This window comes from Macaca nemestrina, chromosome 11, assembly GCF_043159975.1.
Source record: "Macaca nemestrina isolate mMacNem1 chromosome 11, mMacNem.hap1, whole genome shotgun sequence".
Classification (NCBI taxonomy): domain Eukaryota; kingdom Metazoa; phylum Chordata; class Mammalia; order Primates; family Cercopithecidae; genus Macaca; species Macaca nemestrina.
The window spans coordinates 59,834,946-59,861,827 of NC_092135.1; the positions used below are offsets into that span (position 1 = coordinate 59,834,946).

The following is a 26,882-nucleotide window of genomic DNA, read 5'->3' on the forward strand; positions in this document are numbered from 1 at the left end:
CACTGAAGTCCTCTCTTTATTCTTGACTGTGAAGGAATGGGCTTGGCTTGTTTAGTCAGATGTTTACTAGGGTACATTTATCCCTCAGTTTGTCCCCGAGTCTGATGAATTTTGAGTTTCTGTTCTTAGAAGGTGGTAGGACATATGCCAACTCCCTTTCTAGAGTCTCATACAGAGATGAATTTAGGAAATGCTTTTTTTTTTTAACTTCATATAAATCTATAATGTAATATATTTTTATCTAAACATAACATCTTCACTAAAACCTACCGTAAAGATAAAAGATTACAAATTCATCCCAGAACACTTTAAATTATTTACACTTTACAGCTTTAAAATGTAAATTTTAAAGGGGAAAAAAAATCAGATGACCTTTGACTTCATCTCCTAGTCACTCACCTGGCTGCTTCAATTTGATCTTCAACTTCAAATGTTCCCAGTCTTCTGTTGATTGCATGCATGATCTTATCTCCTTGGTAACCACTTCCTCTGCCATCAAAGCTAGCTACTATAATGTTTTCTGTGCTTGCAAGGTAAGTGGCCCAGTTGAGTCTGAAGACAGCGTCTGCTTTTTGACTACACGGGCCTGCATACCTATGAAAAATACCAAATTGTTAGCTTTCATGGTTTTCCTGAATCAAATGAGGAATGCTTACATTTCTCTTCCCCGTGAACAAGAAATGTGCATTCTTCCCAATCGTGAGCCTGAAACTGTGCCAGCCTATGGGGTGTCCAGAATGAGTCCTCTAAAGCTTAGCAATACAACTACCATGGTTGTGTATTTCCTTCAAAGATACTTGTCAGTTTTGTCTTTGAAGATAGTTATCAAACACAGACTTCATAGGCCAATATTTAAAAAGTAAACATAATCTTGGAAATTAAAGAAATAATTTCTCTAATAGTTAAGAAAGGGGAGTTGTGTTATAAAAAAAAAATGATGATGACAACAATAAATGCAGCTTTGGATATCTTTCCATCTCAGCTTACAAATACTCCTGGACTACAAGTTTATTTCCTTCTTTTAGGACTTGACTTCTGCATCATATACTTTGCATTTCCCATCCCATAGCACCCAGCACAGTCTTGCTCACAATGACTGTAAATCATTGTGGAATGGATTGCAGTAAGAATGAATGCTAATATTTAAAACTTCAGAGGAAGAAACAGGTTGCATTGGAAAACGGGCATGTCATTGGGCATTCTATTTACTAGCAAGTTTAACTCCCTTGTATCTGCCATCTTCACAGGTTACAACTACCCTACACAGAGCTGTGTGCACAATCTCTGTAAAGCTCGTAAAGTGCTCTCTTTTCTGCTTGTTAATCAAGAGGAGCTCCTTATAGCTCATTTCAATTCATTTAAATATGTCATCTTTGCACCATCTACACGACTCCTGGACATGGATACTCTCCAATAGCTTATTCCCTCCCCAGCCCATCTCTCCACTCATCTGCTCCCTGTCCCCCACACAGGATAGGACAAGTCCTGCTTACATACCTTTGCTAGTGTTTTCCTTCTACTTAGAGATGTCAGTCAAAAGAACTTTAGTTTTAAACAAAATACTATAACATTCTAACTTTAAACAGGAAAATGCATTCATGCATTTCTTGAGCAAGCAAACATTTTTTCACAACATGTGAAATGTCTTGCTCCTCTCAATTATATTAAATTTGGTAGATTAAGAGTTTGCCTTAATATTAGGTATATATCAAATTCCCTAACCCCAAGATTAAACAAGATTATTTTTTAAAGTAGAAAAAAATATATAGACCTTAAAAGAGGAAAAGGAAAATAACTGAAAAGAAATATGTATTAAAGTTAGCATTTTTAAAAACCTTTTCTAATGGAGATCAAATCATTACTTACTAGGAAGTCAAAGAAGATAAAAATATCACTCTAAAGGACGCTTTTTTAGCATTGGAGCTGAAGCCTAAAACAAATTAGTGTCACGAATGAACTGACTTTATTTGCTACAATTATTTTACTTGAAAAAAAATCAGATAGTGCAACTGGAATTTTAAAATACCTGTCTTTTCCTTTCTTTATGTTTGGTTTTCATGCAACTGTGAATATAGTGCATCAAAGCTGTGTCTGATACTAGTATCTGTGTCCTCCCTTCCTCTCCCCACTTTTTTTTTCTTACTAGTAACAACAGAGACATTATGTCCCTGAGCTTCAATGTCTTTTCCGTATAATGGAACAACAGAACTTACTACATGGGCTTGTTGTGTGAATAAGGCAAATGATGCCAAGCACCTGGCATTCAGCAGTTCCCTGCACAAGCGTTGTTTCATTTTGTTTTTGATATAGGAAATGATGCAAGCCAGGACAGGAAGAGTCTGACATTATGGCATCATGGGTGACCGTAGGGCAATTTTAGAAAAATTAAAGTAGGGTGTATTCCTAATGATTATAAAAAATATTTTACAAAGCTGTCATATTTGGAATTCATATGAGTTCACATTCACTGTTCAAAGACTTGTGACTTCATAACTTTCTCACAGACTTAAAGTTTTTATAATGAACATTCTCCTCTATCACTTCTCTTCACCAAAAAAAGGAATAGAAAATAGCCGGCAGTAATATTTCAGGAACTAAAGGAAGAGAAACATGAGGCAGCCAGTGGGAGCTGGGGTAAGGGAACTGTAAAGACTGTTAATGGCCATCTCTTGCTTGTTAAAATGTCCACGAGGTTAAGGATGAAAATGCAGACTTAAGAAATCCTTTGAAATTCCCTTGGAGTTCAGAGAAGCAAAACAAAAGAAAATCTATATGCCATTATGACAGAAAAGGAGTCTCTCTCTTCTGTATTAAGAAGATGTGAGAAAACACAGGTGGAGTTTTGTGGCTGTACAATGAAAGGAGGAAATAGTAAACAGTGATTCAGGAAGAGGGAAAGGATGCATTTGGCTCCATTTTTCAGTAAGCTGCACTGAGAAAAATATATATGACTCAATATTTCTAAGTTACTCCCTTCTCTTGAATACTTACACATCTAATAGTAGAGGATATTTCTTGGATTTATCAAAATGGGGAGGCAAGATCATCTGATACCAAAATTCTAAACAAACAGAAAGATTAATTAGTGAGGTAAGAAAAATTATTAGTACAGGATTTTGTTCCTCATCTCCCTCAGTAGCAAGTCATTTCTAGAGTTTGACAATTTGTTAAATGAGAGTAGAAAAGGAAAATGAACTGCTTGGATTCAGCACATTTTTAAGATATTACAACATTTTCTTTCGGGTTAAAATACTAGTTAATGTTAAAACATAAAGTTGTTTCTAATGTATCTATTAAATACATTGGTGCCTAGTAAAATAAAAGTGCATCTTAGAATTTCTAATGTTTTGTTTTTATGATTCTGTTCTTTGGCATCCGATCTACTGATCTAGTTTGTTTATGGCTTATGTTCTAAGTTTTCCTCCAAAATGTTTTCCTCTTCTTGAATTTCCTTGAAGCTGTTTAGGATTTTTAGTTGGCCCCAACTCTATTTTAGAATTCTGATTTAATAACATTTTTGTAATTCTTATTGCCATCCCAGACCGCAAATCTGAGTTCCCATTTTCAGCTCTGCGTTTCACAGAATGAGATCGGGTTTATATGGAGCAAACTGTTGCGTACGTTCTGTATGATCTCCCACGGGTCTGTTTCATTCTCTGTGCTTGATTTAACATCAGTTTAATAAAATTTGTCCCTAAATAATGAGTCAGTTTCCTTTGCTCCCAAATAAAAGATGAGTTATAAAAGTGTTTTTCCACATTTAAATAAAATTATTCCAGATTCAGGAGATTTAAACTGTAGGCAAAAAATTCTTATCTCTAGAGCTATTTTTATCTAACATTTATCTTCCTTTTTGTTTATGTTTGTTACAATTATTTTACTTGAAAAGAAAAAAAGATTTGGGAGTAAAATACATAGATAGATTTATCTTCAATTTATATTTTGCTGACTATTGTCATGCCTTCTGATTAAATGTGCTTAAAAGAGCAAAATTTAAGTCTCTATTATAATTGCAGTAGAACACCAAACTATCAGTTGACCATGATACTTTTAATGAATATGCAAAATACATCATTTGATCTCTGCTTTGTTTGAATTGGCATTAGTTGATGGGAAGGTGTTTTAGTCCCACTTTTTTGGAGATGTACACTCTTTAGTTTGGGGGGTTCTTTCTATTCAGAGTCACGCCTTCCCAGCTCCCTCCTCCCTGACCTACCTTTCATCCTTCCTTTCTGTTCTTTGAATGGCTATAACCACCTCCCAATGGGACATCCCCATCCCCACAGCTCCATCCTACATCCTGTCTCAAGTCATCCGTCCACTAATGTGGCTTCCCTGACCTGAAAACCTGCAGGGGTTCCCCAGTGTTCATGACTGAAATAGAATGTCACATCTCAGTATTCAGTGCCTTCTGTACCAGGCTGTCAATGTTAGCTCTGGAAAACTCTAAGCTCTTGCCCCTCACATGTGGCTCAAGGGTCAGTAGCACTAGCATCACCTAGAAGCTTATTACAAATGCAGAATCCTGGACCTTCCTTAACCCGCTGGGTCAGAATGTCCTTGTTAACAAGGTCCCAGGTGACTCACATGCACATTCAGTTTGAGTGGCACTGCTCTAAACTGTTCTTCATGAGGATGCTATACTTTCCTGTGCTTTTCCTGATATTTAAAATTAGATGTGTTGAATCTTTTCTAGTATCCTAAATTTTTTTAAAGCCTAAAATGAATCAATCCTAATATAACTGATTCCTCCTTCTCATATAAGCTGTTAGCCTTGAGTGGAAAAAATAAAAAAAAAACAAACAATAAATAACAAGATTTTCTACTCAAAGAACCTCATTGTTCTTACTGGTCTCTGAATATAATCCATGATTACACAACCAGGCCGGGGACCACACTATGGGAGGTCAGGAGGGTTTGGAAAAATTCAAAATTTCTCTTCTGAGACTGAAGTTTCAATATTTTATAGCAAACACGAATTGTTTTATACAACCATCTCAGATATCCTTGATCTCTTTGGGTTAAAGGTGAAATACGTTAGGATGTCATTAAGTTAAACATACAATTAATACTAGTAGAATAATAGAGTCGCTAATGGGATAAAAGTGAACTAACGATAGAGTATGTTCTCCAAATCATTTCCCTTTTGACAGAATAAGTTTTATGTAGAATGGTATTGTATTTTAAGACAAAAGGATATAAAACTAGTATTTCTTTTGACAAGACATTTCATGGAGAAATAACCTTCTAAATTAGATTTATATATAACAAAATACATACTTTCAGATCAAATTACTATAGTTAGAGTGCATTGGTGTTTCCATGAAAAGTACTGTTCCAAAGGAATTTAACTTACTTGTTTCATTCAAAATAATGAAGTCCAGTGTTTTGGAGGGCATCTGGACATTCTGCAGCATTTTATCCAAAGCTGAATTATCTTCCAGGACTCTTGGCCCTAAAGAAACACAGGAGACAGCAGTCATTCATTACAATGTGAAAAAAGTGGATTATACAGTGCAATAATGAGCAAACATGAAATTCACTGACGGACTACACATACTTCAGGTTATAAGGTTTGTGTTCAACTCACTGTCAAGACACAAAGCCAAAGAAAATCACACAATGCTAAGTACGTGATGGTCTTATTGAACACATTTTCTTAAAAACGAATGAAGAGTAAAGTATGAAAAAATACCTTTATCATTCACACTGCTGTGTAGAGTATAGAGGGGCAGACCAGGACCTGTTAACACAATCAGGAGAAAAATGTTTTGGATGAATACTTCTTTGGAAAAGATAGTATACATGACTTTTCAAAAATATCATTTGTTACCATTTGACTTTGATGGAACATATAAATATTACAATGGATAAGAAGTTTAATACATATTAGCTGTTTCTCCTCCCTCCCTCTTTAAAATAGTTGCAATTTGAGAGTAAGAAGTATTACTGGAAAGGCACAGGGCTCAGTAGAATGAAGTAGGAAATGAATCTGTGCCCTGCTAGGCAACTTGGGCACATTATCATCTCCGAACTTAATATATTCATCCGCAAAGTAAAATGTGAGCTGACGTCCTTCCCCACTGTAAATCCGTGATCTCTCAGGGTTTTTCAGGCTCTGCCCAGGTGGGCTGCAGAGCCCTGGAGCCAGCCTCCCTAGTGAGGGATGGGTTTCCCCCCGCTGCCCCCACTCCCACGGAGTCCCAGAGCCAGGCGGCACATCTGCACAGTGCCTGACTTGGATAAGCGATTCCTTTCTGGCATGCAAAAGTGTTTTTCTCACAAGCCCATATCGTCACTATTTATCCCAACTGTGGTAGTTGCAGAGTGGAAGGTAATGTATAGAAAAGCTACTTTGTGAGCTCTTTAATTTTATGCGTTTGGATGATAATATTAATTTTTATACTGGGTTAGAAACACAGTGAAGGTACTTTCCATACCTGGGGATGAATCCTGGCTCACTGGCTCTGTGACTTAGGACAGCAGAGCTGTGCTTTGATTTCCTCATATGAGGAAATGAGGATAATAATATCTACTTGATAGAGATTTCTTAAAGATTAAACAAGATCTTGAATATAAAGCTTTTAGCACAGTGCTTAGAATAAAGTGCATGCCCAAGAAATAATTGCTAAAAACAGTCATAGTAAAGAACCATAAAGAAAAGCATAATAATAAAATATACTAGTGAGGGAAGACTCAGATAACTGGTTTGAAAACATTTATTTATTTTTGTGCTATGGACAGTTCTTTTCAGAATATCCAGATCCTTTCTCTCATTTTGAGAAGTAACCGGGCATACTGTTTAAAAGGAAGTGCTAGGGAGGCAGAGGCCTGTTTTGAATCCTGCTGTGCCTGTAACTCGCTGTGTGACCACCTGCATAAGTCACTTGGCCACTCCTTGCCTGGGTTTCTTCATTTGTAATTAATAATAGCAACAGCAACAGAAGATGGAGCAGTGAGCATGTTGAGTGACATGCACCAGCCACATATATTTTCTCACTGAAAGGGACGAGTGCATAAAATAATCATCTAAAACCCCACAATATGTATGTGTTTAAGACTGAAGTGCTTCTGTTATACACAAGGGTGTGTGTGCATGTGTGTGTGTGTGTTCGGTCTAAAGCGAGCTACGCAAGTCTCTCAGTGATAAGGCGAAGAAAAGATTGTTTATGCTCACTACTTAAATGTGAGTGGAGAGAAGGGGACTTAGGTGATTTCAAGAGCTCCTCAGATTCAAAAGGAACAGAGGGAGCTGCTTGGAAGTGAGTAACAGCGGCGACTGCCCTCCCTCCCAGGGAGCTCAGACTTACCGGAACATCTCAGCTGATAATACTTCGCCTCTTTACTGAATGACACAGAATAGTACTGACACCTTTCCGGATTCAGCTCACAACTAAGGCATGTCACTTTTGTATAGTCACTAAGTTGGATTCTGTAAAACCAACGATGGAAATTAAGTGCTTGAAGAAAAGATAAGTGAAAAGAAGGAACTGAATAAAGCCATATTCTAGTTTCAAAGACAGCAGAATGCCAATGCAATCTTCAGGACTCTTTTTTTTTTTTTTTTTTTTTTTTTAACTTGAAATAAATACATGAATTAATAGTAACCTCAAACCTCCCATTGTTTGGAAATATCGCAAAACATTGAATAAAGCCATTCTCTTTTGTGGACATGTAGATTGACTTATGAAGGAATAAAAAGTGCTCAATAGCATTACCAGGTTAATATTAGTTAGGACAAGGCAAAAAATAAAAATGGAGTTCAGAAATTGTTCGTCAGCTAAAATGACTCAAGTCAAGCTCTTACTTATAAAGATTCCTTCCTCCTGGCATTCCTTTATATTCATTACTAATGTAGTATCTGGGAAGAGAAAAAAATGAAATATATATTAATTATGTTTTATAAGAAGTCAGAGGCAATCCACCACACTCAGACCCCAAGCCTAAGTGTGCACCGAGCACGCGCACGGGTGCCCGCCGCCCTCCGCCATTGCTTCCCCGGCCCCCACCCCCCAGAAGCCATTTTTCTCCGTCATCTCTACACGGAAAGGTCTTGTTCTTAAGAGACTAAAATATGTAAAACCAGGGATTTCTTCCTTAATTAGAGTGACAAGTAAAAATTCAAAAGAAGGCTTCTGTCAAAAAATAGGACTGGACAGTTAACCTGAAATTGAGACCCCGCTCATTGATCCCGATTGCTTTATTTTCTGTCTTATAACATAAGCTACTAGACAGCAGGAGCCCCACGTTCCTGAGAGGCAGAGCCACTGCTGAAGAAGGCCTTCAAAAGCTACTTCGGGCGGCGGCCAAATTCCTCCGCGATTAGACCAATAAAGAATCATAAAAGGGCCTAAGATTCTAATGAAAAATAACACCCCCTTTTCTACCAACTCATATATAGCAGTTGACAGCCTCTGCAAAGCTTTTCATTTTGCAGAGAGTAAGGCCGGGACATGGACAGATAAAATTGCCTTTCCAAGGCTTCCAAAAAATCACTGCCAGTTGAAATTTAACAAAACGCCCCTGACTGCTAGTTCAGCGTTCCACGACGTTCAAGTAAAAGAGGATACAGCTCTTGTAATGTAAAGCAGGTAAGAGCAAGAGGTAGAGCTGCCTGGTGGCATGGTATCAAATCTGCTAAGCATATGTGAAAATCATTAAGGCTTCCGTATGTTAAAAAGAAAAAAAGTATTGAACACATTCCAAAAAGACTACTCTTTATTTGTAGGAGATTTTTTTCCTACTTCTGGGCAAAGAGGGCACGATTATGACAAGTAGGTTTATACCCTGTCAATTGTTACAATACTCACAGATAATCGCTGGTTAGAGCTTCTATCCCGATGACTTCCCAGGCTCCTTTTGTAATAAATGTGCAGTTCTAATGTGTTTGTTTTTTTTTTGAAAAAAAAAAAAAAAGATTGATTCGACACTCTCTCTGTTCAAAGTGGAGGATTAAATCATTTATATCAGGAATTCAAATAACCTTGGATTTTCTTGTTGGGTTTCCCCACCTCGTTCCACATTACACAATACATCACTGAGGAGTTTAAATTAATCTGATTTTTATACACATTGATCCGCCTTACCAAAAGATTTCCACATCAAATTGGTTTCCAAAAAAAAAAAAAAAAAAAAACCAGAGGTCAACATGAAATAAAAATTATGTAAGAATACTCACTTTTTTATTTATTTGAAAATAACAAATGTGTCTGTAACCTTCTTCATTGCTGATGATCTTGTAGAAGCTATTACCATCAGAGGTAAAATGAGGTTCCGAAGGCCTAAACTAGAAAATAATAGAAAACAAAAGAACATTAAAGCACAGGTCTCATCTCAGTACCAACTTTAGTTTTAGAAAGTCCTCTCCAATACCTATGCTGAAAAATCCATGCTCCATTTATACGCCAAATTAAAATTAAATTAAAGTGCCTCAAAAAGAAAATTCTCTTTCTATAAAATGTGAACAAAAACACCATACTCATAGATAATTTTTGTGAGCAGTAAATGAGAGAATGCATATAAAGAGGCTTGTAGAAAACAATAAATAGAAGTTGTTGCTGATTTGGAGACATCTTTTCTCTATGGATGATAACTATGACTTCTGGTTGCAAGCACCTGGAAAATAGCATTAACCTTTCAGTTTGGAGCAGTAAATTTCCTCAATGTCACAAATGTGCTCTCTTGAAACAGACATATTATTTTTTATTGTTTCAGGTTGGGGGTGGTTTGTAATTTGGGGATATTTTTCTTTCCTGTTTTTACACATATTTCTTTTCGAAAGTCAGACTTAGTATTTAACCATTTCTGGACTACATACTATAAGGAATGTCTGTTGTATATTTCATAGGAAAAAATTCGTATATTTTTATTATAAGCCTTTTCATTTTGTTAAATATGATCAACAATTTACAAAAAATATTTGTATAGAAATATAGAACAAATTTCCGTTTTTTTACAGTTCAATAAAATACAGTACTCAGAACATAATGCAGTTTAAGTAGAAGAGAGTCTATCCCAGCCTGAAAGGAATATGTTGGTTTACAATTTTGATTTCCTAGCTACATTTGAGAGCAGGTAGGAGATGGTCTTTTAAAATTGTTGGTTCACTTCGCCCTCGATGTTTCCTCTCTCATCAGCTCCCATTTTGGGAAGGAAGAAAATTGATTCCCTCTTCTATTTAGTGATTCAAAGCGAATTCATTTATGGAGCAAGCTGAGGCGTGCGGTACACTTGGTGTTCTCATTACAGAGCTTTGAAACACATTCCCCTCTCTAGACCTGTGTTCACAGCCTTATCTTTTTAATACATTTCCCTGTTTCCCCTGGATGGAGTTGTGCCTAGTAGAAATGTGTGAAAAGTGGCATCTGTCTGGTTAAATACAGAGAGGAAAAAACATATTTTTTTCAAAGAGTCGTGAGGAAGTGTAGCGTGTCTCTTGCCATGGAGGAAACCACTTTTCATGTTGGCAAACCTCTCCCCTCTGCCCAATCAATGCCTGAAGAAAAAGGACGTGTGAATGCTGCCGGAGCTCCAAGCCCAGCTGGAAGGGGTTGTCTTCTTGGACTGGGGACCTCACCTCTACGATCCAAGAGGTGTAAAATCTTTACATTTTGGGGGTCACTTTATTTCCCTCTTAAAGGGGGCTTAATCGAAGTGATCATAAAAATTAAGTGAGATTCATTCCTCATCTACTATGCAAGGCGACATGATGAATGGAGTTCCTTCATCAACTCATTATATTCCATGGTCATCGCAATCTGGGTGGTAATTCTGTACAAGGAGTATATAACTCAGTGGGACTGAGAAGCATGACAAGTCCCTAAGGGTCACCACACTTTCCTGGATAAAGCTCTGCATCTGGATGCCTAATAAAGCATAAGCCCACGAGTATTATTTCCTCCAAAGAGAGGTGCTTAGTGGGCAGTGTGTGGTTGCTGCTGAATTTTTTTGCTGGTTGTAGTCACCTCTCCTTAGGCATCTGTGCACGATGGGGACAGAACGTATGTTTTCTGTCTTTAAAGCACATAACTTCAAATGTGAGGTCAACGACCACATTGGACACCTTGGCCGACTTTCAGCCATGGTTACCCTTTAACTCACTGGGAGCTACAATTTGCCGGGAGTGCGTTACGTTTTGTCTGCTCTGATTTTGATTTTTCACTTGTCCCCTTACTTTTTCCAACTGTGTGTGTTATATATTCTCTACAAAAAGATATCTTTATAGGGAGCATTTACAAATTTTGAGAAGTAAGTTAACTAATATTGCTATTAATAACGTATCACTTAGAGCCCTAGTTTTGAATAACTGCATATCAAATAGCTGAGTAGCTGACTCATCCATAAAACCCCACAACTTATAATACTTACTCTTCCAACCCAGCCAGTAGTACTCGTTTCAATGTGTTGCCGTGCCTAGGAAGGGAAAGACACAATGACAGTGTTTCAAAGAGAAATAAGATGAAATCTATAGCCATAATTTGTGGTAATATAAATAGAACTGTACTTATAATAATTGAAAACTATATCCATTCATATATTTCTATTTATGTTAGTATTTTTCAAGTCTTTACATTAGATCATTTGCCTCTCTTGCCAAAAGTTATATCCTGGGTCCCTCTGGAAGCTCCGCTGGTGCTTTAAATCCAGAATGCACAGAACTAAAGAGAATTTCATTTGTTTTCCTCTGTCCCACCAACCTGTTCTACTCCTTCATTCTTCTTCTAGTTAGTGGCACCTATTCACCCAAGCTGGAGACCCGGGGGTCATTCTAGATTCTTGCCCTCCTCATAGTCACCTCCTTCAGCCCCTGTCACCTAGTTCTTTGACTTCACTGTCCTTCTCTACAGCTAAGGACTTTGTTCATGTCCTCAGCAGGTTGCCTGGGGTCTGTTGCCAGAATCTCCTTGTTGGAGATCCTGCTGCTCTTCTCTGCTACATTAGTTAGCAATAGATAGGCCTGTCCCATTGTGATACTCTTTTGTTTAAAACCTTGAAACAGCTCCCCATTTCTTACGAGATAAGTCCAAACTCCCAGAATGGCACCTTAGCCTTTGCCTATATCTCTAGCCTCAGTGCTCCCCACTATGCCTCTCCCCCAGTCCTTAGTTCCTGCATCATCCAAGCTATTCACATTGGATGCCTTTGCACAGCCCTCTGCTCATACGGCCTTCTGTCCTTATCTCCTCAGCACATGGCAACTTATCCCAGGCTACTCTATAGCTCTCCCACATCATCTCCTTCCCCACCCCGCCTGCCCTCAGTAGAGCTGATCATCTTCTTTTGCCCTCTATTCCTTCTGTGGTACTTGGTTGAACCCTTTTTATGGTACAACCTTGGTATTATGAGGATTTCACTGGCAGCAAGCAGAGAGCTTGGGTTTTGCAGTTTGAATTCTGACTGTGTCCTGTGACCTGAGCCAGCTCCTCAAACATTGATCCTCAGCTTCCACAATGCCTGGTATACTGTAAGTGGCAGTTTTTATTATTTATTTTGATAATATTCCCAACTAGAACAGAAACTTTTTGGGGGCAGGCATGCTAACTAATTCACTTTAGAAAAAAATCCATAGCTTAGCACAGAGCTTGGAACATAACAGGAATTCTATGTTTGTTACATAAATAAATAAGTGAATCAAGTTATGTGGGGCTCCAGTTCTGGGAGGTGAGAATATGCCCTGAGCCTAGCCAGGATGGCAGTAGGAAGGGTAGGTGTGTAGGCACAGGGTCTGTGACTAGATAAGGGGGATTGGGGAGGTGTCCTTGGCATATGCCAGCAAACCTCTTCCAGGATCCACCCCTCCGAGCCTGTGGGCTCCCAGAGGGACTTTAACTTTGACCATCATCTTAATTGGACCTCGTGGTCTCCTGGCTAGAAGCCTCCCAGCACCTCAAGGTTGGATGAACAGAGTTGGCCTCAGGATTGCCACCCTCTCAGACTGGCAGTTATTTATTTGCATTCTAAAGCTGTTTCCTGCTTAAAGACAGTGACAGTATGGTAATGGGTTTGTGGCCTCATGTATTTGTTTTGTTTCACACACACTCAGCCAATTATTCCCCATTCCCTATATTATCTTTATTAAAACACACTTTGTTGAGCTTGCAGCTGCTGGCCCTCTTTGGTTTTTAAAATATTGACATCAGATTCTATCTTGTGGCCAGTCACCCCCTCTCCCTTCCCGAGTGATAGTGTCCATAACTAAAACATATGACTAGTCAGTGTAGGAGAAATAGAAGCACCCCAGGATGGCAGGTTATCTAGGAGTTTTATTTAAGATTTTATTACCTCAGGATCAGACAGAGTCAGAAAGAAGAGAAACTCAAACCTAATTTCCTGAGTCCCAGCCTTCACTCTCCCCGACTGCACAGACCCTCTGATCACATGTTGCTTTAGAAGCCGAACATCCCCATTCAGTCTCACCACTAAGCAGTTCCATCTTCCACTGGACTCATCATAATCACAAATATCCATGACCGAATAGTTCTGAATCCTCCTGAGCCACTGCAAAGAAATTCTTTCTTGTGTTGCCCATGTCACATCACACAAGTAGTGATCCCTGGGAGGAAGAAAGAAAGGAAGAACAGAGCGAGAGAATGAATATGACTATTGCCAGACCTTGGTACAAATAGATATTTTATTCAGTGAAAAGAAATCAATCTTAATGGGAAGTAGAATTATAAATGGTTAATGAAACCATTTAATATAATATTTCACCTTTTCTTAAAGCTTAAAGTGCCATTTAATTTGGGATGAAAATTAAAATATATCCAACAGGAAAAGCAGCAACAATATTCTACAGTGGCTTAACACGCGTGACTCAAACCGCGAGCTCAGGATTTATCAAGTCCTCAACTTGGCCGCTGGTGGTGCCAGGGACTCAAGGGTGGTGTTTTTGCATCTCCTTTCTGCTGTCTTGAGGGAAGTGAGGCCATGGACACTGGCTAAGATTTGAGTATTTCTGGCATTTTACGTGCTTCTCCAGAAAATTCTTTCTATTAGGGTGAAACTACAGCTGACCCTTTTCTCAACTTCATTTTCAAAGGGGAAAAAATTGACTCACACCTCCACAAACTTTGAAAATCAAAGTATACTGTAAAAAGACATTTCTCAAAAGTCAAACCATGAACCCTGAAAAGAAATGAAAGAACCCTGCGGTATGTTCACATAAATTTATGTAAACAGAGGTATCTCTAGCAGTACATCCTCCCCAACACATACTGAAAAAAAATTTTTGGAACCACCTTCTGATTTATAGTGAAGTGCATGGAATTCATCATTTACTTTTCTGCTGGCCTCCCTCACATTATTGGCAATGGATGCTTTATGTGTTTTGCTCCCTCCTCCTCCCCCAGTGTGGTTTTGGATGACTATTCACAAATCCCTGCTCTCAAGTGTCTGATCGCAGCTTTGCTCTTTTTTGTCAGAGGGTTCCAAATGAGTGTGTTCATCCCCCTCTTCCTGCCTGGTCTGGTGGCCGCATCTCGTCCCCATCCCAGATGCTCTCACAAGATCCACTTGCTCTCTCCTTTACAGACTGGGCCTGCCCTTCTCCTTGCTTGACTGCAAGTTCTTTACAGGGTGTCCCCAGGGCCTAGCAGAATGCCTGACTCAAAACAGGGACTAATTATATGTCCATGGAATGCAGCACTGAAGAAAGGAAAGCCCTCTGCTGACCTGTGGGAACTGTCATATTGTCATACTGAAGGACTATAGCTTTGTCCTTCCTCGGAATTCATAGATCAATTCCCATCTCCACTCCCTTCGCAGACACCTAATCACACAACAAACATTTACTGGGCACTTGGGATGGGTCAGGTGCTGGGTAAAGCCCTTTAAGCCCCTCACAGCTTCATCATCCCCATTTTACAGCTGGGAACACTTAATGTGCGAATGTGCCTAGTGATAACGGGCTTCCATGCTACCCTGCTGCAAGCCGCAGGTACTGAAACAAGACCGAACCCCTTCACTCAGCAGCAGAGCACCGCATTTCCGTAAATAGGGGTCCCTTTTCATTTCAGTCTGTTTTCTTGCTTCTGGAGAACCTATATACTACCGAGTCTGGGTGGCTAGTATTCTCACAACACACCATGAGGTTCCCCAGTTGCTCCCTCTTTGTTCAGTCTTGCTCTTCAGCCTGAAGTGGCTGCCAAGCTCTAACTTCCTTAGGTCTTGGCCTAAATGTCCCCTCATTCACGATGTCTTCTTGGAAACCTCCTTCTCCCACACCACTCTCCCAGGTCTCACTGCACTCATCACAAACCGCCAGGCTGCAGGGGCTGCGAGTGCAACTGCCTCTTTCCATGCTGGGGAATACAGACATCTCATCCAGTCTGATGCTTCTGCGTCTGCCCAAGGCAGGGGAGCTAAATGAGAACACGGAAGGGCGAATACACTTTACCCAAGACAGGCAATAAATCCGTGAAAAGAGAATGGAAGTATGAAAAGCACAACAGAAAACGAAGCTTTCTGAAATTAGTTTTTTAGACCAGAGGTTGGAAAACTTTTTCAGTTAAGAGTCAGAGAGTGAATATTTTAAGCTCTGTGGTCCACATCTTCTCTGTCACTACTCCACTCTGCCTTTGTAGCACAAATGCACCCAGAGACCATAATTAAATGAATGAGTTCATTTAATGTTCCACTGAAAAGCTAAAATTTGAATTTCATTAAATTTTCACATATCACGAAATATTATTACTCTTTTGATTTTTGTTCCCAGCCACTTAAAAATGTAAAACCTGGGCAGATCACCTGAGGTCAGGAGTTCAAGGCCAGCCTGGCCAACATGGCGAAACCTTGCCTGTACTAAAAATACAAAAATTAGCCAGGCGTGGTGGCACACACCTGTAACCTCAGCTACTCAGGAGGCTGAGGCAGGAGAATTGCTTGAACCCAGGAGACAGAGGTTGTGGTGAGCCAACATCGAGCCATTGCACTCTAGCCTGGGCAAGAGTGAGACTCTGTCTCAAAAAAAAAAAAAAAAAAAGTAAAAACCATTTTTACTTGTGGACCACACAGAAATAGGCAGTGGACTGCATTTGGCCCATAAACCCTGGTGTGCTAACCCCTGTCCCATATCAGTAGTTCTTATCTTTTCAGGCCAAAAACCCTTTGGACAATCTGATGAAACTGATGTACCTCCCTCTAGGTGGGAAAAGCCTCTCCACCGTTATATATACAACATCTGAAAATTCCATGGGCATAGATGAGGAATTTAGGCTCCAGAAATATTCTTCTTTTTTTAAAGTGTTCTGGTTAAGCGAAGTGTTAGGTGATGGGGGGAAAAAACTTTTAACAATAATTAGTGGATCACCCAGTACTAAATAGTTTTATCTACTAAAAGTCATAAGTTAAATGTCACGTTCAGAAATCAGCAATATAAAAACAACTTTTCCCCATTTGAAAACATTGAGTAATGGAATTTGGGAAGTCAGCCAGGAAACTCACGTGCATCAATCATCCTCCCTGCCCATTTTCAGATCAAAGGTTCATGGTCCTGGACCCTGCATGGCCTGGGTTACTCTCCATGACCCCAGGTGTACTCTGCACCCTGTGCATGCTCAGCAAGGCAGTTCACCCCTGGCGCAGACAGGAATTTTTGAATTTTCTTATAAACATACTTTTCTTCAGTGGCAGCCCTGAGCCAAGATTATGCCAGTCTGAGATGTCAAAGAATCATTTAAAAAAAAAAAAAAACCTGCCGGGCATAGTGACTCATGCCTGTAACAGCAGCACTTAGGGAGGCCAACGCAGGTGGATCATTTGAGGTCAGGAGTTCGAGACTAGCCTGGCCAACATGGTGATCCCCTGTGTCTACTAAAAATACAAAAATTAGTCAGGCGTGGTAGGGCGCATCTGTAATCACACAGCCACTCAGGAGGCTGAGGCAGGAGAACTAATTGAACCTGGGAGACAGAGGTTGCATTGAGCTGAGATCATGCCATTGCACCCCAGCCTGGGCGACACAGCAAGACCCGGTCTCAAAATAAATAGATAAATAAATAAATAAAGCCAATGGCTCAATTGTCCTTTTTACTGAAAAGTTTAAGTCCCACTTAAAACCAGAAAAATCCAGCCAGCAGTATTATCATCTATGTTTGCACACTGCATGCTGCTTTTATTCTGCAAAAACAGGCCAGTATTGAGTAGTTTTCTTATGTAATGATTTTGGTGGGGTGGAAGAGGGACCGCCCCTGCAGTCCAGGCCTTCCTCAGAGCCTGGACAACTTACCAAGGTTAGACATATGAGCCAGCAAGCTCTTCTACCTTCTGCAGCTGGATTAGTCCAACGGGAATACGGTTGATTTTAATACTAAAATGATGGAGTAATTTTTGGATGTAAAATAATGAGTCCACACCCATGTGGAGTCTACTATGTGCCAGGAACAGTTCTAAGTGCTTGACATAAGCTCATGACCACCCTATAAGGTGAGTATTGCAGTTCATTGTCTGCAGACAAGGAAATATAACAGCAGAGGATTTAAGGAACTTCCCCACTATCACCCAACTGGGAAGTGTTGGAGCCGGGATTCAATTCAAGCTGTTGGCTTCAGATTCCCTGTTCATACTCGTTCCCTCTATGAAACCTCCACCCATCCATTTGGGAAATGTTGCTAGCTAGCTTCACCTTCTTGCTTCTTTTCAGCATAAAGTTCCTCACTTAAAGAAATCTATTCCTAGAGAGCTGTGTGTAAACTAAATTCTATAAGGCAAATTATATGTGAATGCACTGAGAAAGACTTGTTAAAAATCACACAACAGAGAATCCCCTTGTAAAGTGACCACCTGTCCCAGCATAATTCTTTGCAAACAGTAGGCATTTAATAAATGTCTGTTAGGTACTATTAATTCCCTTAATTTGTGTAAATGTTTCTTTTGGTGCATTAAGGATACTTAAAATAAGGGATTTATTACCAACTGGAAATAATACTGGAGGGAAAAATGCTACCAAGAGCAACTGCGACCGTGGAATGATTAATTCAGTGAATCACCCGAAGAAGCGGGCGTACTGCCAGTGCTGGCCGCAGGCTCCATGCCACCCTCTGCTCTGATGGGGATGCCAACCCTCCCAGGTTCACTGACAAATCCCTCAAGAGAGGAATGGGTGGGATGAGATGAAGCAGATCTGAGTGCTGCAGCACCCGTACACCCGCACATTCGTAGCATGCCAGTCCTAATGTGCCTCTTGCAGGTGTCACTAGCTTCCAGTTTCTTTTTCTCCTGTGTGACAATCTGAGGCTTTGATGTTGCAGCTTTATAGGCCAGGGTCATAACAGTTCAGAGAAGGCATAGCAAGACTTTATATCTATTGTGTCATTCAGGAGCAGAGAGAGAAGGGACGGGGTATGTCATGAGCTGCGTGTGATGAGGCCGAGAGCCATTCAACAGATGTTGGGTGGGGTTACCGCAGTAGAACATGCCCTCTCCAATCGTCTAGATTCAGGTCACAACATTTTGCAGAGAGGAGATAAAAAGGAGGGATTTCTATGCAAGGTCATTTTGAAGTCTATCCATGGTGCTGGCAGCGTGAACCAGTATTATACACACACACAGTCACCTAGATAACTTACTCATCCATTCATCCATCCACCCATCCATCCATCCTCTGCTTATCTATTATTCTACAAATATTGGTTGGGCATGTGCTATGTCGCAGGCACCCTGCTACACACTGGATTGTAAGATTGGCCTCTACCGCATAGAACCTGTCTTACTTCAGTCAACAATGAATGTACTGCTCTAGATAAAAGTTAGGAGATTTATGATTTTACATTATGTGCTGTTTTCCTTCAACTTTTTGAGCTTTCCAGTTCTCATTATGAACAATGAACACATATTAGCAGCATAACAAATCTAAAGCGTAGCAAATCTAAACTTTAGCACTTAATCAATGCAGGTAGCAGGGAGACTCACCCTGGTTCAAGTTCAGGCCTTGGTTGTTGGAAACGCAGCCTGTCTGCCCTTCTCACTTGTTATCAGAGAAGCAGGGCTTCCACCCATTTCTGCTAATTCCTAACAAAATCACAAACCAGCCTCATACTCCTGTGGATATCACTTGCTGCAGGCTCTGTGGTGAAGACATACAGCCTAACAGGAAAACTAATGAGGGAAACATGGGCAGAGAAAGGAGGAGAGGCACTGATCCTGGCCAGGCTTCCCACTCCAGGAACTAGTAAATCACCGGGTAACAGGCTGGGCAGGTTACTAAGAGGCATAACTCACCTGGATTTACTTGGCCCTGCTGGATCTTTGCATGAGGCCAGAAAACGGTGCATCATCATGTACTAGCACATTTTTTCCAGAGAGCATCTAGAGTCTAGTTCTAGAAAAACCACAACCTTACCAGTGTTAACGGAGACCAGAGCTATATTTTAAATTCCCTAAAAAACACGTTCCTGTGGCATTTCCAAAAAACAATATTCTCTGGTAATATACATTCCACACAAAATCTCCATAGTGAGGCTTAAGTGTGACTTAAAGAACTACTGAGAACAAGAACTTATTGACGAATTCACATAAGGCCAAAAATCCGTCCTGAGAATTGCTTGTTTCTTGAGCCCAGCACTTCACACAGCTGTGCCTTGGAAAGGGATCTCTAAGTGGGAAAGACTTCGTCTCTTTGGAGAATAAATGAAACAGCAAGAGCAGAGCACTGAGCACAGTCCCAGCCCATGAGAAGGACTCAATACATTTTTAACTAAATTATTCAAATATTTTGGTCCAGCAGGCATAGGCCTCGGTCCTTTTCCCAGCTTCCACACTCATTTGCTGTGTGACCTTGAGCAAATGACTTTACCTCTCTCGGTAAAGTGGGAGGTTCTCTCACCTGTGCCTCACAATGGTGTTGTGACTGTGTCCTGGAACCACTCCAGATTCTATCTAAGCTCCCAGGACTGTTGGGCGAAGGAGGGAGGACAAGGACTAGGCCTGCCAAAACTGAGAAGCAATCTCCCATTTGCTTTCTGGCCATACATTTCTGTATTATATCTCACTTGAACAAAGGGTTCCAGGTCCTTAAAAAGTTTGTAAACCATTGATAAGGTCTAAAGCCCCTTCCAGATGGAATCTTTTTCAGAGCAGGTGCTCATGGCTCATCCTCCCTACAGGCAGATATTGGTGACAGACCAAAAGGCAACACCAGGCTCTACTGGTCTTCTCTTGGGAAGCCCTGACTTTTCCATGCTCTGTTTTTTCCACCTCAGTGTCCTTCCTCCTCACTGCGCCCTGCTGGAAGCCAGCCTGCTCAATCGGCACATTCTCCAGGGGGCATTCTTTGGTCCTGGCGTCATGAAAAGCCCATGTTCTTCTCCTCAGAATGCCTCCATTCTATTGCTCATACGTCTCCTATCACTCCTGGGGGCATTTATCTGAATGTTTTCTATCATCTACTGATGATAAGTGCTACAAGGGCACAGGCTTTCTATGGACATTTGGCAGTAGAAACAGAGGCTGCCCATCAATGATGATTAAAGAGGTGACTGGATGGAACCAAAAGGCAAACTGTGAAACCTTTGGGTAAAATTTTACTCCATTGGACAAACCCAGAAAATTTTTAAAAAACTTACTAATTGATTTTCCCCCAAATGAATGGGTTACTATAGATATTTCTAACCAAAATAATGCATTACTAACCACAGAGCACAGCCCACAGCCTTCCTGATGTAGTTAATGCAACCCCAGAGAAAATGGATGCTTCCACCCTGCTGTGACGGTGCCTTCGGGAATCTTAGGGCACCAGCCGTAATCACCCAGAGAGAGACACGAAGCAGTGTCTGATAGCTTGTTCTTTCAAGCCAGAAAGTCAGGTTTGAATACAGATTCCTACTTCGTCATTTTCTTAATCTGTAGGCCTCATTTTCTTATCTGTGAACAGGCACACGATGATAGTTGTTGGAAAGACAGAGTGACTTTGAAGAGTCCTAAGATAAAGCATGTGATAATCCCTGTGTCTGGCACATGGTGAGTACTCAATGTATGCTAGTTGTTATTTAAAAACAGCAACAGGCCGGGCACGGTGGCTCTTGCCTGTAATCCCAGCACTTTGGGAGGCCAAGGCAGGTGGATCATGAGGTCAGGAGTTCAAGACTAGCCTGACCAACGTGGTGAAACCTCGTCTCTACTAAAAATACAGAAATTAGCCAGGCACATACCTATAATCCCAGCTGTACTCAGGAGGCTGAGGCAGGAGAATCACTTGAACCCGGGAGGCGGAGGTTGCAGTGAGCCGAGATGGCACCACTACACTCCAGCCTGGGCAACAGAGCGAGACTCCGTCTCAAAAACAACAACAACAACAACAAAAAAAAACAGCAACAAGACCAAATAAATAACAGAAATGAGTGAATATGGAGCTATCAGCCAGCCATAAATTGTACCCAGTACATTGGTTCCTTTACAGGAAAATAAACAAGGGGCTGAAGGTGCTCCCTGGTGGAATTTCAAACCACTGACATAATTCCAGCAAGTGAAGTCTTGGAGCACAAAATGACCTTGGAGCTCCCTAAACTTAACCCACAGATTTCCTGTATTTTCTCTAGGCCTTACAAGGCTCTGTGGGACCTGACCTTGTCCGCTCCACTCTCTTGTTCACTGAAAAGGCTCCAGTCACCCCAGCCTCCTTGCAGTTCCTCCAACACCCCAAGCACATCTCCTCTGCACTTGCTCTTCCTCTGCCCCCTGCTATCAGTGGGGATGGAGCCCTCCTGCTCTTCACATCACTGCCACAGGTCATTTTATCCATGAGGCTTCCCTGACCCCTCATCAGCCCCATCCGTTTTGCTCTGCTCAGGTTTTCTTCACCACATTTATCACTACTGGCATTTTACACTGTTCTTTGTTTATCTGGTTTTTGTCTGTCTCCCTCAATTTGAATGTAGGCTACATGACACCAGGGACCGGCTGCTCTGTCCATTGTCATCCTCATCTCTAGAGTTGTTCCCAGCCTGAGGACGTGAAGATGCTCAAGAAAGAGTCGCTGAAGGGAAGAATGAATGACTGTCAGTGGGCATGACACAGCTGTGATCCACTCTGCCATTCACTTTTGAAAAGTTCTCCCTAGAAAGTGTAAAACTGTTTACAAGCCAAGCATTCAGGACAAGAGTCTTACCCTATCAACATAGAAGCAGGCGCAGTGATTTGTATGGAAGTTGCATTGGTGGCTGAGCTGAGAGAGTCTGTATTTACAACAAAGAACTTTACAGTTGGATTCACAGCTCCTGCCTAGGAAAAAACAATCACAGAATTGGTATTGACAAAAAAAAAAAAAAAAGTAACATCATTGCACACATTTTAAAACAGCACAAAATGTCTGCATTATGGCCATAAAATTATCACAATCAGACACATTCCAACAATTTAATATAAATAAAATGAACATAAGGGAGAGTCATGAAATGCAACCTTTTCATGGTCAGGCAGAAACAGAATACGTGTATATATATATACACACACAATACACACACACACACCGAGTATATATATAAAACCGGAAGGTCCAAAGCACTTCTGTTTAAATAATGAATGCTTATACCTTTATAATTTATCACTTTGAGAAAGCAAAGATAAACCTCTTAAAATCAACTCTATTATTTGCAAATATACCCTGTCTCCCTGAGACCAAAAGTCTTTGACGCCTGTCAGTATGAAGAACACCTTGGGTTCTGCCAAAGACACCATCCACCAGAAAAATCAGTTTACCTGAGCCAACGATGTCAATTAGGAAGCCATCATTTCCACTCTAAATTCAGGTTCACTATGATGGAGCTTTACAATCAATATTATGACTGAAACCTATAAAACCTTTTTAAATATACACATAGATCTTCGATTGACAGATTAGTTAGAAATAATATGATATTTTTAGTGAGAACACTTTATGGAGTTTTTTTGTGTGTGCCAGTTTCGCTCATCAAAAAATAACATTCCACTGAAAACACATCTCCATATTTAGTCTCTGATCTTTTTTTTTCTTTTAACTTCCTCTGTCTTCCTAAAATGGCAGCTCTTCATAAAGCAAATTGAGTGAGTTGGTAAAAATAAAAATCCCCTTTTCCAAATTTCTTACAGAAAAAACACTTTACTATTAGATTTTCCGGCAGACAATACTGTAGCCATTATTATTACAGTACTAGTGAAGAATCCCTGGTTCCCTTCTAAACTCCATCTTCCCTGGCTTACACTGCTTAACAAGGCTCTTCAATTTTAGTAAACACGCAACCCTGAGGGGGAGAACAGCTTTGAAAACCAAGACGTGACACTATTATTCCAAATGTAGGACATGAAAAATTTACATTAGTGCCAAATCTATAATAGAACCACTAAAACTAGTCATGTATCCCGTTAATTAGTAATACAATCTGATATATAACCGAGCTTTGCAACTTCGTCTAGGGCACAATCCAACTTCTACAAATGAGATGAGCTTCTGATTCAATTATAGCCTCTCTTTTCCTCCATTCAAACATTTTCATTCCCCTTATCTCTTTCAAAAGCATTTTCCCCATTTTTTCTGCTTGTCATTCCTCAAAGTTTTTGGAGAAATTACAAAACCTTAAATCACACTCTTTCCTGGGATAATAAAAATACTTTAAAATTGCCAGATGCTGTTGACTTCAGCAAGAGTAATCACAGCAAGCTGTTGAAGAGAGACTGACAATATTTTCATTAGCAGGAAGGGATTAAATGAAACCATTCTCTTCCCATCAAATCATGGAACCACTGTACGAACGGGAGCACAGACCTTTGGATATGGAACCTGTACAGTCTTTGGGTACTGCAGTGACTCATCAGAGTAGAAGGAGTATTCAATAAGTGGGACTTCTGTGTCGTTAAATTGGGCATATGCTAAAAAAGTGCCGTTTGGAGACCACCACAGAGCAGAGTAGGCACTGAAGACTTCCTCTGAAAAAAGACATAAATTGTTCTGTTACAAGAAGTAGCTGATAAATTGGCTTTGGCATTCAAAATATTGTTCTCATTAGCTTTAGTAATTACAGTAGAGTTCAACTAATGAACCACTTTGCATTTGCTGGGCTTCCAAAATCAGAGTAATACAAATGAATAAAAATAAAATCTTCAAGGATATATCTGGATTGTAAAAATAAGTAACCCGTTGGACCATTTTAGAATATTTTAGCATGCAATATTTAATATAAGCTCTACATTTTTTTCTTTATCTTATAATCCTCTAAATTTATGCCTCAAAACATACTAAAAGTAAATTTCACACAGGAGGCTGATTCTCCTTTCTAATTTTCAAACAGTCAACATGCCAGCATACTCTCCCCAACTGGGCTCAGTTTGTACTGAGCCCGCAGGGTACTGGTGGGTGGTGTGTAGCTCCAGGCTATCAAACCAATATGGTGCCCAGAGTTTACTACTCTTGGCACAAACAAGGTGTGGGAAGGATGGATTTAGAACGGCAAGGAGCTCCATTGAGACCCCTACTGAGAAACATCTCCTTGCCCAGCCCAGAAACTGAAAACTCCCTTAGATTAACACACTGCTCTGGTGTATAAGAGAAGAAGGTCTTATACATGATGGGTAAGAGAAGAGGATCAAAGAGGGAGGCAAATAAACGACAGGATCTTGCTTTCCAGTACATTGTTGGGCTTCTTCTCAATCTCTGGGAAAGATAGCTCGTCCCTATGATTATTATGGCATCTACACATGGGACATTTAATCACTGGCTCTTAATATGTTGAAAACTCCTTTACCAACCGGGAAGGGAGGAGTTAAGTAGACTGAGTGGAGACTCCTATATATTCCACAAGTCTCATGTAAGTGTAAATGTAAAAGCAAAAGCATAGAAACTAGAATCTTAGGGTTGGAAAATCATGCATTCTAATCAGTTTTCAGATGCCTGATACTTCCTTACAAGTTATTTCCAAATGCTTTTTTTCAACAACAAGAATAATAGCAAAAATAATTACTGTAATAAAATGTAATAATAATTATTGTGATGAGCAGCTAACATTCAATGAGTGCTAACTATGCACCAGGTATTGATAAGCAATTGACATCTATCACCTCAGTTAAGGCTCACAATAACCCACTGTATTGATAAAGTGAGACAAGCTTGAAGAGGATCAGAAATTTGTCTAGGATCACATGGCTAAGAATTGGTAGAATCAAAAATCAACCAAAATCTCCTTTGACTCATGCTTTTCATCTCCGTGCTATATTGCCCTTTCCTGCCTCTATTTTAGTATTTCCAGTAACAGAAAACCTACTACCAGGTAAAGCAGCCTATTCTTCCTTTGACTGTCTCATATCTGTATCATTGATCTATACACGCTTATGTAGCAATTTAGAATTTACAAAACATATCACATTTAGTCTCCACAAAGATCTCTGAGTGATGATTCATAGCTCATTGCACAGAGAAGGAAACTGAGGCATGGAGTGATCCAGTGAATTGCCTGAGACAAGAACTAGAACCCAGCCCTTATGACTCCAAGTCATGGTTGCTATTATACTAAGAACTTGTTCATACTGAGTTGACTTATCGTTCTTTGTAACTTTTACCCATTGACTGCGGTCTATAACACAGCTGCAGTTACATAAAATCAATATAATCAGACCAAGATTTTGGTTTTTAGAATTACTTGTAAGTGTAAGTAGCAGGTAATGATCTTTGTCTTGAATTAGTGGTTATTTGGAATGCAGGACATATTTTTCTGTGTTGACAATATAGTAATTTCCTTCTAGGAACTGAAGCTATTAGAGAGGCCCAAGTTGGAACTGTGAAGCTGTTCTGCATGAGAATGGCCTCGTCATGAACATGCAAAAGTCTCCCTCCAGTGATCATCTACTTTAGAAAGAATGAAAGTGTTAGCTGCCCTCTTATCTTCCACAGGGCCAGCTGTTTCTGAGGGAGGGTCAGAGCTTTGGAAAGAGGCCACTCTTGTCAATGATCCTGGAGACTGGTTTGTGCTGTCCAAGGGTTAAAGAATCTCTAAGTAGCTAGTGTTAGTAAATTTCACTGTAAGTTTTAGTCAAGGACTTATTTCTAGGACATGAAAATTTATCTTTCTTTCAGTGTGATTTGTTGTTGCTGTTATAATGAGTCAATTAAACTTGACTTGGACTTGGTAAGAACTACAATTAAGTCATGAAGAAAAACTATTTTTTTAAACTACAAAGAAGAAAAAAATATTACGATGAAATATAGATGAGTCTTTCTAATAAGTATGAGGAAACCTTGTGAACAGTTTGGAACAGCCCCAGAATGCCTTTTATCTTGGCAAATACAGACATAAAAAATGTTTTTCTAATATTTTCTAAGTTTCTAAAATGTGTTCCTAATAGTTTCTACAACTCTGTGTCCTGAAAGGGAGAATATTCCTTTTTAACTTTTTTAGTTTTATTAGTCACTTTTTCCTAAGCCTTTCTAATTGCTTTTTCATTCTTAAAAACAGGAAATCATAATTTGTCCAAGTTCAAATAAATACAAATCCTCTATGAAATAGGCATTTTCTCTCCAACCTGCAGATATTATTTTATCATCTTCTCAATGTGATGGGATTATTTAGCTTTCCTTAGTAACTTCTGGGTTAGATAGGCCTAGTTAGCGAAATATCTGATGTTATTCTGGAGGCTTTTATGTTCCAGTAAAGGCAGAAAAGGTCTATCTACACAGAAAAGCCCTTTGTATCAATAAACCAGAGACAAAAGGAGTATTGTCAGGCAACGAGGACAGAGGAGTGCTAGGAATAGTTAAGTTCTTGGTCTTGGAGACACCTGGTGCTGTGAGTTCTAAGAGAAGTTTGATGCTGTTTTAAACAATGCAACTTATTTTGAATCTCATTTAAATTTTCCCATTGCAAAAGAAACACTTAACTATTTTAAAAGCTTATAGATTTTCTGATTTGAAAAAGCTTTAAAGTTTC

The 26,882-nt window shown here is 39.8% G+C and overlaps 1 protein-coding gene across 2 annotated transcripts in view; it reads right to left on the bottom strand.

Moving 5' to 3' along the window:
- Positions 1-26,882, bottom strand: part of LOC105483346 (dipeptidyl peptidase 4) — an 84,647-nt gene that overhangs the window by 19,489 nt on the left and 38,276 nt on the right. For both annotated transcript variants that reach the window (XM_011744180.3, XM_011744179.2), the window contains exons 9-20: positions 23,732-23,892; positions 22,100-22,212; positions 13,417-13,552; positions 11,368-11,412; positions 9,179-9,286; positions 8,811-8,878; positions 7,808-7,861; positions 7,311-7,432; positions 5,696-5,743; positions 5,357-5,455; positions 2,992-3,061; positions 400-594 (exon numbers count right to left, since the gene is read on the bottom strand). In XM_011744180.3, coding sequence (XP_011742482.1) covers positions 400-594; positions 2,992-3,061; positions 5,357-5,455; positions 5,696-5,743; positions 7,311-7,432; positions 7,808-7,861; positions 8,811-8,878; positions 9,179-9,286; positions 11,368-11,412; positions 13,417-13,552; positions 22,100-22,212; positions 23,732-23,892 — 1,219 coding nt within the window. The remainder of the gene's footprint in view (positions 1-399; positions 595-2,991; positions 3,062-5,356; positions 5,456-5,695; positions 5,744-7,310; positions 7,433-7,807; positions 7,862-8,810; positions 8,879-9,178; positions 9,287-11,367; positions 11,413-13,416; positions 13,553-22,099; positions 22,213-23,731; positions 23,893-26,882) is intronic.